The sequence below is a fragment of the Mesoplodon bidens genome, assembly GCF_964165515.1.
Source record: "Mesoplodon bidens genome assembly, chromosome: 2".
Classification (NCBI taxonomy): Eukaryota; Metazoa; Chordata; class Mammalia; order Artiodactyla; family Ziphiidae; genus Mesoplodon; species Mesoplodon bidens.
In genome coordinates, this window is record NC_138177.1 from 143,401,377 (window position 1) to 143,416,766 (window position 15,390).

Here is a 15,390-nt window from a genome sequence, read left to right on the forward strand (position 1 = left end):
GTCCTCAGAGGAAAAGAACCAGATATAGTTTTTTTGACACAAGAGAAGCCATTTTGGAGTAAGCCATTTTGTGATCTAAGCCTGGCCACAATGCGTGCCCTTGAGCAGGTCTCAGTAATTAATGATCTTAAGGGAACAAAGGAATGCAGGAACAGAGGAAAAGGTCAAGAAACAATAGTTCAGTGATAAAAGAGAGTGCTAGTTCCTCCTCAAGGGAGGAGTATTAATCTGATACATATCTTGGAGTTGTTCTACAGGAACTAAACTCCTACCTCGTTGGAGAATGTTAACTACATGCTAAGACCTCAGACTGGTAGGAATCTAAGGAATGATCATGTTGACCTTTTCTGACCCTTATGACTTCAATCTACTAAACGTTGGACTTTGTCAAACTTTGCCCCAATTCACTGTTGAATTTGCTGCTGCTCAAGCCCCTGCATGTGTATGCATACACCACCCAAATCCCTTCATGAATATGCATGTTCCCTTAGCTGAAGACTTCCCCAGTTTTGCTGTTCAGGGAGACACTGCTTTAGGAAAGATCCCCAGTATTTTCCTTACTTGCTGCAGGTAATTAATCCTTCCTTCTCCCAGTGTTTGGCTTAGTTGTGTCTTTTGGCTAGACACCCACCAAGAGGTGAACCCCATTTTGGGAATCATTACTTGTAATGTGTTATTGCTTTGGAGAGTTAAAAAAAAAAACACCCCAAAATAGTCATGTCACTTCAGGTATTTATTCAACAGCAAACATTACGGTTTTACAATGCACTGGGAAGCTATGTTAGGGACTGGTAATAAAGAAAATACACTGCTCTGAAGGAGGGCAATCTAGTGGAATTGCTTAATTTAAAAATTGATAGGTTCTTGAAAACAAACTGGGATATTTGAACGATATTTTTCAATGAATTTATCTCATCTGCTGCCCTGGTTCAGGTTTCACTTCCTGCCTGAATCGTTGCATTTTTCCTTCCCACTCCTTACTCTCCTATCCTGCGTTATTGTCATAGCTTTCACTTTTAAAAAAATCTGTTTTTATTGTGTTTTTTCCCCTTTGAATGCAAGCTCCAAGAAGACAAGTTTTTTTGTTTTGTTCATGATTGTATCCCCTGTATCTGGAGTTGGGGAAGCCTAGAAAAATTTAAAGACTTATAACGATCAACCATAAATCTCCTTGCTTCAAGTGTTTCTCCATTCACTCATTCATATTTATTCCTTTTATGTGCTAGGAACCCTCATCCCATGGTTAATAAGACATATTGTATGTCAGCTGCTTTTTATTTTCAAATATCTGTTTCAATCACATTTTGCCCACCAAAGGCCACTGAAAGCAGAAAAAACTTTGGGAAAAAGGACTTGAGGGTAGCAGCCTGACACGAGGTGGCTGCTCAATAAAAGTTGGCTAACTTGAGGCTGTGGACTCCAGTCTGAGGGGGAGCTAAAAAATCTTCTCACATGCAAGACTGAACACATCTACACCGGTCTTTTAAACTTTCTTAGGCCCTGAGGGCGAACAGCACGAAGGTCTAGCAGGCCACAAGGCGGAGAATCAAAACTGCTGCTTCTGGCGCTCAGCTCAGCTCCACTCAATCGCAGCTTCCATCCGGCGGCAGAAAAATACTTCCGGCGTTCTGCTTTTTACGTGCTGAGTCACGGCCCCAGTCTCCACCCCAGGTTTGAGGGGAAAATGAGCAAAATATGACACGAGTGGGGAGAAAAAAGGCTTGGGAATTAATTTTCTCCACTCGTCTATCGGTTTTCTCATCAGGGGAATATTTTCCTCTGAGCCCAGAAGCGCTAATCAACCACTTCTTCAAACCACCTTCCCGCTTCCGTCATAAACGCTGCGCAACCGTCCTGGCGCACTTCTCCCGTCGTCCTCTGCGCCACTCTCTCCGCCTCTTCATCCTCGCCCCGCCCACCCCTGGTTTCGAAGAGCTCGCTGGGTGCTCCGAGAATTCGGCCCGGGCTCGTTGGTTCTTTTTATTCCTTGTTTCCATTGGTTGATTACGTGCGCGTGACTGCTCTCTTGCCTTATTACTGGCTAGAATCAATTGCGTCATCGACGGCCAGGAGGGCGTGGGGATGAGGGAAGTTGGCGTAAGGGAGACCGGATGGGGGCAGGGCTTCAGGCTTGTTTCCCCCAACCCCCGACTGCGGCAGCACCACTACCGGCCGCCACCGCCTCTGGCGCGCTGAGGAGGAGGAGCAGCTGGAGCAGTAGGAGGAGGAGGTGGGTCTTGGCGAGCGGGATGCCCCTTGCTCCGGCTTGGTGGTGAATGCTGAGGAGAGTCACGGTTGCTGCAGTCTGTGCCACCAGGAGGAAGTTGTGGTGTGAGGCCGGGCGGGAGCTCGCGGCGCTGTGGAGAATAGAAGCGCGGGGTTGGTGCGAAGACTCGGCGGCTGCCAGACCCTTTCCTATTCTGACCATGCCTGGAAGGAACAAGGCGAAGTCCACCTGCAGCTGCCCTGACCTGCAGCCCAATGGACAGGATTTGGGCGAGAGCGGCCGGGTTGCTCGTCTGGGAGCCGATGAATCTGAGGAGGAGGGACGGAGGGGGCCTGTCAGTAATGTCGGAGACCCTGAGATCGTCAAGTCTCCCAGCGATCCCAAGCAATACCGGTGAGGGAGGAGGCTCGGACCGGGGAGGAGAGCAGGGGGCGGCCTCTCTGTTCCCGCTGTGGTCCCTTCTCGTCTCCTAATCTTCCGAAGGAGCAACCAGGGGTACACTTCCCACCCCAGTAGCTTCCTTGGATGGAAGTGGCAAGGGCAGTTAGGGACATCTGTGTGGTTTCAGCTCGCCGAGGGGCAGATCTTGGGTCCCACCAGGAATCAGGATGTCAGAACGGGAAGGGTTGTTCGAGTAGTTATGACATTCGCTAAAGCAAGAGTGGAGGTTTTCCTGAGGATGGCAGCTGGATGGTCAGGGAGCCTTTCTTGGTATTCTGTTTTGAGGAAAGGTTGAAGGGGCTGGGGATTTTAATTTTGGAGAGGATATTAAGGGGCATATCATCACTATCCACAAATACTTGAGGTGCCTGTAGTTGAAAAAGGGGTAAAACTAATGGGTGGAAGTTACTAGAGGATCGTGTGGTTTCAGTAAAAGAATTTAGGCATCAGAGTTGGCCTGTGATGAAATGACTTATTTCCATGGGTTGTTTCTCATTGCTATAATGGTTGGGTGAACTCTTCCAAGAATATATTAGAGAGGACTTGAATCTCAACTGAGGCATAGAAGACTTGTAAGGTTTCTTCTAATCCTGAAATTCTCAACTTTTGGTTTATGCCATAATCCTCTAAACATCTCTAATAACTGGTGGCTCAATCCCCACCTAAATATTTTCTTCACAGGTAACTTATGCCATAGAACGTCATGACTGTAATGTATTTGAAGGAGAGAGCATATTGTCTAACTTCATTTTAAAGGTTGAGGAAATTGAGATCCAGAGAGTCTGCTTCTTGTTCAGAATTATACAGCTGAATAATAACAGAGCTGGTTTGAACCCTGTCCATCTGACACCAAATGCCCTGCACAATTTACTGATTTTTATAAAGTTCTTACTGAGTTGAAAGCTGAAGGATTCTAGGTTAAATTTGTTGTATGCCCCTACATTGTTAGAGCAGGAAAGAACCTTAGCCTTAATCTTTTTCACTCCCCACCACCCGCAAAAGACAGGTGACTGAAACTAAGGTCTAGAACGAAGTGTTTTAGCCCTAAATTGAAGACAGGCCTAAATTCTTTCACTCCACATCTAGAGATTAACAGTACACAACTCTTTGTACTATTCTTCCCAGGCTGAAGATCTTTATGGATGGGCTAAGTTTTCTCTCTTTCTCATCAAAGATGTGGTTATATTAGTAATAATGTAAATGAGCAAGTTGAAACCTTGATAAAAGTTATTTAGTTTTTGCTGTCCAGATTAAATAACAGCTTCAGTTTTTTTGCTGCCTATATAAAGTTATGTAATAATAGGTAATGTTTATAGAATGTACACTATGTGTGTCAGATACTGTTCTAACTGCCTTTGATGTATTGTTTCATTTAATGACCTCATTTTTGGCATATTCATTTGAAAAATACTTACCAAGTCTTACTGTGTGCTAAGCGCTGAGCTATCTTAAATCTTTTCTGAAACTCAGTTGAATATAACTTAATAAATAATATTTTATTCTGGGTACTGGGCATACAAAGATGATTAAGACAGTCCCTGCCTTCAGGGAGCTTCCAATGTAGTGGAGGGACACAGACACATAAAAAAGGTATAATTAGAGCACTAAAGTTTTATAGAAACTATAATAGAAGTATGTGCTGGGTATAGCAAGGAATAAAGTAAGGAGTGGTATAAACTCTACCTGGGGAGAAAGTTAGAAAAGACTTCAAAGAGGAGATAATGCTTAAAAAGTATTGTCTGAGTAATTGTTGCATTTCTACATTTTTGTGGTCTTTTGCCAAATCATTGTCCTTAGTGTCTCAGTTTTCTTATTTTAAAGTGAAGGGTGTTGATTAAGAATAGCAGTGTTTTCCAATAACTTCCTCTCCTTTCAAAAGAGCAGGTCCACTTTTATCTGTTTTATATACCAACGTTTTCAATTAGACTCTTAAAGGAAAGATTTTGTTACTTTAAAATAAAGGTGGAAAACCTCGATATTAGATGAATTTTAAAGATTTAACCATCCTAAAGTTAAGTCCTCTGAATTTTGTAACCGGAAATAGACATGAGGCATCTGCAGCCCAGAGAGCTGAATTACCCTTCTAGGACCTGCTCAGATGTTATCTCTGTGAAGCCTTTCCAGGCAGAGCTAATCCCTCCTTTCACTGTATTTCAGTAGGACTTTATACATGGTCCATTACAGTACACATCCATTGTATTATAATTATTTATCTTTTGAATGTGTGAATAAGTACCAGAGGTAGACCTGATTAAAGGAATATTTTGTTGAAAATAACACCACAAAATACTTGTTTACCAGTCTGCATTTATTAAAATAGCCTGTGGAATTTTACTTCTCTATATGTAATTTGTTTTAAGTTTTTGGAAATGTTAATCATACCTCCAGGACATCCATTCTGCTTCTTTTAGTGATCTGTATAAATGCTTGGTAAGTGTTGATTTCCTTCTCTTCTGAAGGATTAGGGACTTTTTTTCCTGTAAAGTAGGCATTGAGGTCAACTTAAGTGGTCCTCTAAGAAGTTGTATGGGAAGGAGTGGGAAACAGAAGGGAAGCCTTTAGCAGTGAAGGTTTGAGATAGATAGTGTAGAGAATGGGTGAAGTATATTTGAGAAATACTAAGAGAGAAGTTATGAGTTCTTGAGCATGAAAATGATGTAAATAAAGCAGTGTTTTAAGATTAATCTGAATATAGTAGCTTAGACCCACGAGATGTGGCAAGACTGTTTTAAGGGGTAATTATATTGGATTGGCCAAAAAGTTCTTTCAGTTTTAAAGTAAAAATAAAAGACATATTTTTCATTTTCACCAAGAACTTTATTGAGCAATGTATTCACCGTTTTGTTCCACTATCTTCTGCCATTTTTCATGCAAATTCGTAATTCCATCTTCCCAAAACTTTTTATCTTTTTGAGCAAAGAACTGTTCCAGTTGCGTTTTACAGTCTTCCAGGGAATTGAAATTTTTTCCATTAAGACAATTATGTAAAGACCGAAATAAATGGAAATCTGAATGTGCAATGTCTTGTGAATCAGAACTTCCCAGCCAAGCTGTAACAGTTTTTGCCTGGTCATCTAAGAAACATGTGGTCTTGCATTATCCTGATGGAAGATCATAAGTTTTGTGTTGACTAATTCTGGACACTTTTCATCAAGTGCTGCTTTCAGTTGGTCTAATTGGGAGCAGTACTTGTTGGAATTAATTGTTTGGTTTTCCGGAAGGAGCTCATAATAGAGGACTACCTTCCAATCCCACCATATACACAACATCACCTTTGGATGAAGACCGGCCTTTGGTGTGGTTGGTGGTGGTTCATTTCCCTTGCCCCATTCTGTTCCTTTCCACATTATTGTACGGCATCCACTTTTTATCACCTATCACAATTTGTTTTAAAAACAGAACGTTTTCGTTAGGTTTAAATAGTGAATTGCATGCAGAAATGTGGTCAAGGTTTCAAAGCGATTAACATAACCAAGCTGCTGCAAATGATTTTCACCGCTTGATGCGGATATTTTGAGTATGTTGACTTCTCTCAGGTTGTATAACATTGATTGTTCTCAATGTCTCAGTTTGATCGCTATCAACCTGAACTGGTCTACCCGACCGTGGAGCATTGTCCAGCAAGAAATCTCCAGCATGAAACTTCTCAAACCACTTTTGACACATTTGATTAGTCACAGCACCTTCTCCATACACTGCAGAAATCTTTTTTTGCGTTTCAGTTGCACTTTTACCTTTCTTGAAATAATAAAGCATAATATGCCGAAAATGTTGCTTTTTTTCTTCCATCTTCAGTATTAAAATGGCTACACAAAAATTCAACAATTTTGATGTTTTTTTTAAAATGCACACTGATAGGACAGCTGTAACAAAACACTCTAATGAAATTGTTTTGAATGAGGTTAAACACAACTAAGCGCTACTAGAGCCATCTTACAGAAACGAATGTTTTGGCCAACCCAATAATTGTGTATTGAATGGTGTGCGCTGATGTATATGTTACTATTCTTTCTCTAATTGATGTGTTCCCCTCTTCACTTTTGTTTTCTTTCCTCTTATTAACTTAATTTAACAAATGTTTGCTAGGCTAAAAACCTATGAATCTGGAGTTTAAGTCTGTTTTGCTCACTCACAGCATGTCATAGTTCTCAAATAGTATTTGTAGAATGTCTAAATGCATGAGTGCCCATATGCCAGGCATTTTCATGGAACTCTTGGGGATATTCTGCTGGGAACTTCTTAGATCAAATTTATATCCTGGCCAGTTTTAAAAAATAATTACTTGATTTTTGAGAGAAAACAAGTATGAATAGGCAGGTTACAGAGAAAAAAATTTAAATTATACAAATAATATGAATGGTGATATTGTAGTATATTTAATTCATATAGAAGCTTGTGGTAGTTGGCACATAATAAGCATTCAAATGTTAGCTGTTATTGTTTTAATATGTTCACAATTATTAAATGATATTTGCAGCACTGTAATAGCAAAAAGTTGGCAACAACTTTATTGTCCATTGGTTGGCTAAAGATTATTATTATACCATTCTACAATGAAAATAATATGTAACTATAAGAATAGATAGAGGGGCTTCCCTGGTAGCGCAGTGGTTAAGAATCTGCCTGCCAGTGTAGGGGACACGGGTTCGAACCCTGGTCTGGGAATATCCCACATGCCGTGGAGCAACTAAGCCCATGTGCCACAACTACTGAGCCTGCGCTCTAGAGCCTGTGAGGCACAACTACTGAGCCCATGTGCCACAACTACTGAAGCCCGCACACCTAGAGGCTGTGCTCCGCAGCAAGAGAAGCCACCTTAATGAGAGGCCTGCACACCGCAATGAAGAGTAGCCCCCGTTCGCTGCAACTAAAAAGAAAGCCTGCGCGCAGCAACGAAGACCCAATGCAGCCAAAAATAAATAAATAAGTAAATAAATAAATAAATTTATTAAAAAAAAAGTGTTTAAAATAGATAGATGGTTTTATATATCGATATGGAGAGGTGTCCCATTTACTACTGAATGAAAAAAGCCAGTTGCAAACCACAGTATATTGTATAATTCCATTTTTATAAAGAAAACCCAGAAAACAACACCTCCCATTATATGTTTACCTAAAATGTAATTTACAGTGTTTAGATATGTTGAGAAATGATTAGAAGTGATATTAAGTAAGCTTGTTTCTCTAGAGAAAAGGAGAGATTTGACTTGAGTTGTTTACTTTTTAGGAATTAAAAAAGATTGATCAATAAACAAAAGTATTATTTGGTCCTTGTAGGAAATTTAGATAACAAAAACTTAAAATTCCCTATAATCATTCCACCTGGCATTAACCACTGGTAACGTTTATTCCTTTTTGCTATGCAGTTGTAATTTATAATTTTGAAATGGTATAATACCATCTTTAACAATGTTGTGAACATTTTCTTATTAAGTGTTTTTCAATATATTTTGTCCACTTAGAAGTCCATGGTGTAGATACACCATAATTTAATCATTAGCATTATAGGATGTTTAGATTATCAAATTTTTCTTTACCTTAGAAGCCTGTTTATTCTCAACTGAATCCTTTGGGTGTAGATCCAATCATAATGGGTTTGGTAGATATGTAGGGTAACCTCTGGTGATCTGATCTGTTTCTAGGATATTCTTTACTTGGGAGAACTGGCAGATAAGAAGATGGTTTGTTCTGGGACTTCCACTCTGACATAGGTCTTATTTTCATACTGGTTCCTAGAATGAAGTCAGTCATTAAGCCTGTCCAAGTCATAGGAAACTGAGTATATTATAGTCCTTTTCTAGTGTGTGTGTGTGTGTGTGTGTGTGTGTGCGCGCGCGTGTGTGTGTGCGTGCGTGTGTGTGTGTGTGTGTGTGTATTATTTTTTCTTTTTTTGTGGTGGAGATGGTGGGCTTAGTTACATGGACCAGAATTAAACTGTTTGCAGAAAGGTTGGAAGTAAATTGTAGTTTGGAAGGTTCACTTGGTCCTCTGAAGATGTGTACAGAGATTTTATATTTCTATTACCACCACCAACAATGATCTTTGTTTTCCTAATAATAACTGGTATTTGTTGAGTGCTTACTAGGTATTAAGTGCTATTCTATGGAGTTTACATAGATTATCTCATTTAATCTTTACAGTAATCCTATTAGATAGTGCTCTTATTACATGATAGCCTAAATGCTATTCTATGAAAATACATTACTGAGCACTAACTAGAATATAAATGAATTGTGTTCTCTCATTTGGTTCCTTCTAAGCAAAATTCTTAACCATGGCAGATAAGGTCTAAGTCCCTCCATTTTTTGATTCTTAACTTTCCAGCTTCACATTCTGTTATGCGGTTTTGTGCTACTTTTCTTGGCATATGCTGTACTCTGGTCAAACGTTACCTCCTCTGTGAACCCTTTACCTCTCTTCCTTCAATCTTCCCCTCCTATATGCAAGTTATTTACGCTCTTGTGTGCCCCTGTAGCAATTTTTTTCAAGCTATTTCATATTTTTGTAAGTACTGGTTTCTCTTTCCCTTCTATTATGCTGAAATTTTTGTAGAGAGGGATTTTGTTTCTTTGAATCTTTGTATGCCTTCTTTTCTGTTATTAATAAATCAACTGTCTATACACCTAACACCCATCTTTCCACTTGTGCAATAGATCCCATCCCCTCTTTATTGATCCCAGCCACCAATTATTTCACCAGTTGTTCCCCTTCCATCCTGCATCATCAATTTCCCCTTCTTAGTAGATCATTCCCATGAGCATACAAATATGCTGTAATTGTTCCTATCTTCTGGGGAAAAGCATTTCTTTGCTCAGATCCCCTTGGACCTATGCCCTTCCAGCTACTCAAATTTCTCTATTTGCTTGATAGCAAAGCTTGTTAGAAGAGTTGTCTGTATTTAAAATTTGCAGTTCATCTACTCCCATTATTTCTTGAACCCAGAGTGGGCTTTTGCCACTTTGCTTTACCAAAATAGCTATTTTCAAGATCACCAATAACTTTTACAATTGGTCAGTTCTCGAGTTCTTATCTTACTTGACCTTTCAGTATCTTATGACACAGTTGATCGTTCTTTCCTTCTGGAAATGCTTTTTTTCAGTTCTAGGTCAACACTGTTCTTAGTTCTCTTTCTGCCTCATTTGCAAAGTTTCTCCTTATCTCCTTTCTCCTTATCTTTAAATTTTGGAGCGCCTGGGCTCAGTTCTTGGACTTCTCTTCCCTGTCTGCTTTTGCTCCCTGTGTTGTGGCTTTAAATAGCACCCTGTATTGAATAACAATTATACTTAGGTTCCCCACCCCTATGCTCTTTCTTACTGTTTTACTTTTCTTCATAGCACTTATTTGCTATTTGATATACTATATATTTACTTGTTCATGAGAGCAAGGACTTTGTTTTGTTCATCCCTATATCTGTAGTGCCTAGAATGGTGCCTTTCTCATAGTCTTACTTCCATCTCTGACCCCTTCATCCCTTCATCCTTTTCTCCTCTGGCCTGATGGATATATAAGGATATATTTTGCAGTCTTCCTTTTTAAAAATCATTTTATTTCTTGTTTTTATTTCAGATTAAAATATTTTTTTTAAGGAATAAAACCATATAGATACACTTGAAGCTCTTTGGATATTGCCCCCTCCTATTGCATTCCCTATCCTCTTTTTCCAGTCTTAACCATTATCTGAATTTTATATATATATACCATTCCTATGTATATTTTTATACTTTTTTATTAAATTTGCATTTATCTATAAACAGTATACATTATTGCTTTCACATGTTTTAAGACATATAAATAGAAATTATATCACATTGGATGTCTCATAACCTTTTTTTTTGGTTTAACATTGCTTTTGAGGTTTGTTCATGCTGATAAGTGTAATACAAGTGTAATACTAGTTATCTGTGTTATATGCTGTTTAATATCTTGTGTGAATATATCATTGTTTATTTGTTTTCCTACCACTGGTCATTTAGATTATTCCCAATTTTCTGTTGTATTTTGTTTTCTGATTATGCCACAATTTATCTTTTCTCGATTGTTGTATATTTTAGGTTATTTCCAGTGCTTCAGTGAACTTTTTTTTTTTTTTTTTTGCGGTACGCGGGCCTCTCACTGTTGTGGCCTCTCCCGTTGCGGAGCACAGGCTCCGGACGCGCAGGCTCAGTGGCCATGGCTCACGGGCCCAGCCGCTCCGCAGCATGTGGGATCATCCCGGACCGGGGCACAAACCCGTGTCCCCTGCATCGGCAGGCGGACTCTCAACCACTGCGCCACCAGGGAAGCCCTAGTGAACATTTTTATACATGACTCCTTGAGTACACATTTTAGACTTTATTTATATACCTATAAGTGAAATGACTAATTTTTAACCTTACTATAGATGTTGCCAAAGTACTCTTCTAATTAGTTGTACTATTTACATTTATTCCAGAGTTCCTGCTTCTATATATTATTACCAATTCCTGATATTGTTAGATTTTTTTTTTTTTTTTTTTTTTGCTGTACACGGGCCTCTCGCTGTTGTGGCCTCTCCCGTTGCGGACGGAGCACAGGCTCCAGACGCGCAGACTCAGCGGCCATGGCTCACGGGGCCAGCCGCTCCGCGGCATGTGGGATCTTCCCGGACCTGGGCACGAACCCACGTCCCCTGACTCTCAACCACTGCGCCACCAGGGAAGCCCGATTGTTAGATTTTTAAAAAAATTATTGAGAACTTGATCTGTGGGAAATATTTTTCTCTTAAAAATTTTTTTATTTGCAATTTCCCTTATTACTAATAAAATCAAACATTATTTCATGTTTCCTGGCCATTTGGATTCTCCTTTTATGAACCTCCCATTTTTCTATTGAGTTGTTTTTTTTTCCCCTCTTTTAAATTGACTTGTAAGAATTCTTTACATATTTTAAATACTAATCCATTTTTGATTATATGAGTTGCAAATATATTCTCTAAGTCTATATAGCTTATCATTACCCTTTGTTTATAAAGCCTTAAAATTTAATCAGATTTATTCATCTTTGTATTTATGGTTTGTGCTTTTTCATCTTATTTCCTTCTAGAAGTTTTATAGTTTTGCTTTTTACACTTGCGTAAGGATCTAATTTTATTACTGTTCTTTAAAAATATAGGCAGCCAGTTGTCCAAGCACACCTTTTGAAAAGTCTGTATCCCAGAGGTCACCAAATTTTTTCTGTAAAGGGCTAGATAATAAATATTTTAGACTTTGTCAGTCAAGAGGCAAAATTAAGGATATTATGTAGGTACCTATATAACAAGAAAGAAAACAAATTTCTGCAAATTTAAAAGAAAAAAAATTTTTTTCTTGGCCATGCTGCGCAGCTTGCAGGATCTTAGTTCCCTGACCAGGGATTGAACTCAGGCCACCACAGTGAAAGTGTTGAGCCCTAACCACTGGACCACCAGGGAATTCCCTCTGCAAATTTTTATTAAGTTCAAAATACAATAGTAGTACTTTATTTAGTAATACAGGTCCACTAGTGAGAAGAGGTGGAATTCTTTTTGGGAGGGATAGCTTTTTGCTTTTGAGGGGGTTCAAAGTTAATGTTCCCTGTCTTTAAAGTTGATTGCAAATGTGTCATCTGTTAATACTGATTTGTAATGAGAGTTTACATATTTCATCTTTGAAAATGTGTTTTCACACAGACAGGTACTACCAAATACTGATATTAGTCTATGAGCATTTGATTTTATTTGAGCATATTCATTGCTTGGAAGGCATTTATAGAATTCTATCAGTTTCTTCTCTGATATTTTTGCCGTTTAGAATGCCATTACATTGTAGATTAATCATTTCTGATTGAAAATTAGGTGGAAGCTCCTCAATTGCACAGTTAAAAGGACTTCAAAATAAGGAAATTTCCTTTGTGATTGCACCACCATCTGAAAAACACTGCTGGAACCGTAGTTTGCTTGGAAAACATATCTGCGGCAAATTTGTGTGGGAATGGAGATAGGGCTTCTTGTTTTAACTTCTGGCAGCACAGGAAAAGTATAAAGCCACTTGCCATTGCTTGTAATTCAGATAACATTAGTTGTTTTTGAAACATAAGTTTTGCGTATAGGCACTGTTTGGTAATTTTGGGTTGAAATCATTAAGAAACATCAAGTCCACAGCAAAAGCTAACTTCCAAAGCCATCTGGTATTTGACAGTGGCTGAAGGCTGTTCTTCAAAAAAGTTTAAGTTTTTACTCTGAGCTCAAAACATTGCAATAAAAGGTTCCTATTGCTAAGCCATCAAACTGCTTACTCTAGAGTAAGGGAAATTAAAAATATTCAGTTTCTGGGAATTTCCAGGCAGTCCAGTGGTTAGGATTTGTGCTTTCACTGCCACGGGTCTGGGTTCGATCCCTGGTTGGGAACTAAGATTCTGAAAGCTGTGTGGAGCAGCCAAAAAGAAAAAAAATTCAGCTATTTCTTTTTTTTTTTTAAATAAATTTATTTATTTATTTTTGGCTGCGTTGGGTCTTCTTTGCTGCGTGTGGGCTTTCTCTGGTTGTGGCGAGTGGGGGTTACTCTTTGTTGAGGTGCACAGGCTTCTCATTGCGGTGGCTTCTCTTGTCGCAGAACACGGGCTCTCGGTGCGCGGGCTTAGTAGTTGCGGCACGCCGGCTCTAGAACACAGGCTCAGTAGTTGTGGCACACGGGCTTAATTGCCCCATGGCATGTGGGATCTTCCTGGACCAGGGCTCAGAACCCGTGTCCCTTGCACTGGCAGGCAGATTCTTAACCACTGCGCCACCATGGAAGTCCCTCAGCTTCTATTTCTGACAAAAGTTAACAGAACTAATGATTATAAAGTCTACAAGAGCAAATGACTACTAAAGATAGGAATTTATTTATTTAAATTTTTTTTAAGATAGGAATTTATTAACAAAATCCACATTGAAAGTGTGACATTTGAATTCACCTTTCCCCTTTCCTTATTTGGGCATGATAGATACGTGCTGTTGTTCCAAAGAAACAGTTACAGTACATGTGACACTTGAAATGCTGTTCAGTTATAAATGCATTGCTGCAGTTTTTAGGTTGTTGAGCAGCAGTGAAAATGCTGCGTGTGCTCTCTCAAAACTACTCCATTCTGCCATTGTGACTCAAAAGCAGCCATAGACAATAAGTAAATGAATGAGTGTGGCTGTGTTCCAATAAAACTTTGTTTATGGACACTGAAATTTGAATTTCAGATAATTTCATGTATCATGAAATATTAATCTTTTGTTGGATTTTTTTCCAACCACTTAAAAAAGTAAAAACCATTCTTAGTTTGAAGGCTGTAAGCCATAGTTTGGTAATTCCTGGTATATCTTTTTTCCTATATTGCCAACTCTGTCATATGTTAAGTTTTCACCTATGAACGAATCTTTTTTCAGGGATCTTTATTATGTTTTATTTTGTAAATTTCTTATTTCATTATGTCATGGCCTAAAAATTCATATTTTATTTGCAGAGAGGGTTTGTCAAATAATTTTCGTGTCTGTGGACTAAAACGTTTGATTTCTTGCTGTTTCCATTTATTTTACTTGATATAAATCTTTAATCTGGTTGATTTTGTTGCTAAAATTAGTAATTTATTAATTTTTCATTAATAGGTCTTTACTGAACATGAAATTTAGATGTAACATCCCACTTCCTGTTCTAAAATACATCCCAATTTTTTTGATAAACCAGTATCAGTATTTATAGCTCAAAATATTGTTCATACTGAAACATGTAGTCTACTATGATTACATCTTCTTTCTTGAGCAACTTTGTTGTCTCTAGTATTAAAAATTGCCTTATTTTTAAAGACAGCTTTATTTAGATATAATTCACATACCATACAATTCACCCATTTAAAGTGTGCAACTCATTAGTTTTTAGTATATTTACAGAGTTGTGCATTCATTACCACAATTTTAGAACATTTTCATTACCTCAGAAAGAAACCCCACACCCCTTACTTGTCAGCCTCCCCAGTGGTCCAACCTGTACAAGCCCTAGGCAAATGATAATCTATTTTCTGTCTCTCTAATCCACTGTCTGTCTCTCTAGATCTACTTTCTGGAGGTCTCTCTACTTTCTGTGTCTCTGTCTATTCTGGACATTTCATATAAGTGGAATCATATAATATGTCATCTTTTGTGATTGAGTACTTTCACTTAATGTTTTCAAGGTTCATCCATATTGTAGCATGTATCATTACTTCATTTCTTTTATTGCTGACTAATCCATGGTATGAATATATTTTATTTATCCATTCAGTAGTTGATGGATACTTTTTGGCTATTATGAATAATGCTGCTATGAACATTTATATATAAATTTTGCGTGGATGTATGTTTTCATTTATTTCAAGTATATAATAAACAGGAATAGAATTGCTGGATCATATGGAAACCATTTAACCATTTGAGGATCTTTCAGACTTTTCCAAAGTGATTGTACCATTTTACTTTCCTTCCAGCAGCGTGTGAGAGTTCCAATTTCTCTACATCCTCACCAACATTTGCTACTATCTGTCTTTTTGATTATAGCCATCCTAGAGGGTATAAAGTGGTATCTCATTGTCATTTGCATTTCCCTGATGGCTGATGATGTTAAACATCTTCTCATGTGTTTACTAGTCATCTGTCATCTTCTTATCTTATACTATGTGTATCTTCTTTGGACAAGTATCTGTTTAAATCTTTTGTCCAACTTTAATTTTTTAAATTGAGTAGTAAT

At 38.3% G+C, this 15,390-nt stretch overlaps 1 protein-coding gene across 5 annotated transcripts in view; it reads left to right on the forward strand.

Moving 5' to 3' along the window:
• Window positions 1-2,111: 2,111 nt before the first annotated feature.
• Window positions 2,112-15,390, forward strand: part of NRDC (nardilysin convertase) — a gene marked incomplete at its 5' end in the record, with an annotated part of 92,072 nt that continues 78,793 nt past the window's right edge. For 4 of the 5 annotated variants that reach the window (XM_081224117.1, XM_081224118.1, XM_081224119.1 and 1 more), the window contains one exon: window positions 2,141-2,620. In XM_081224117.1, the coding sequence (XP_081080243.1) occupies window positions 2,277-2,620 (344 nt within the window). Of the gene's footprint in view, window positions 2,621-15,390 lie in introns of all 5 variants that reach the window. The other variant, XM_081224120.1, reaches the window with a different exon arrangement.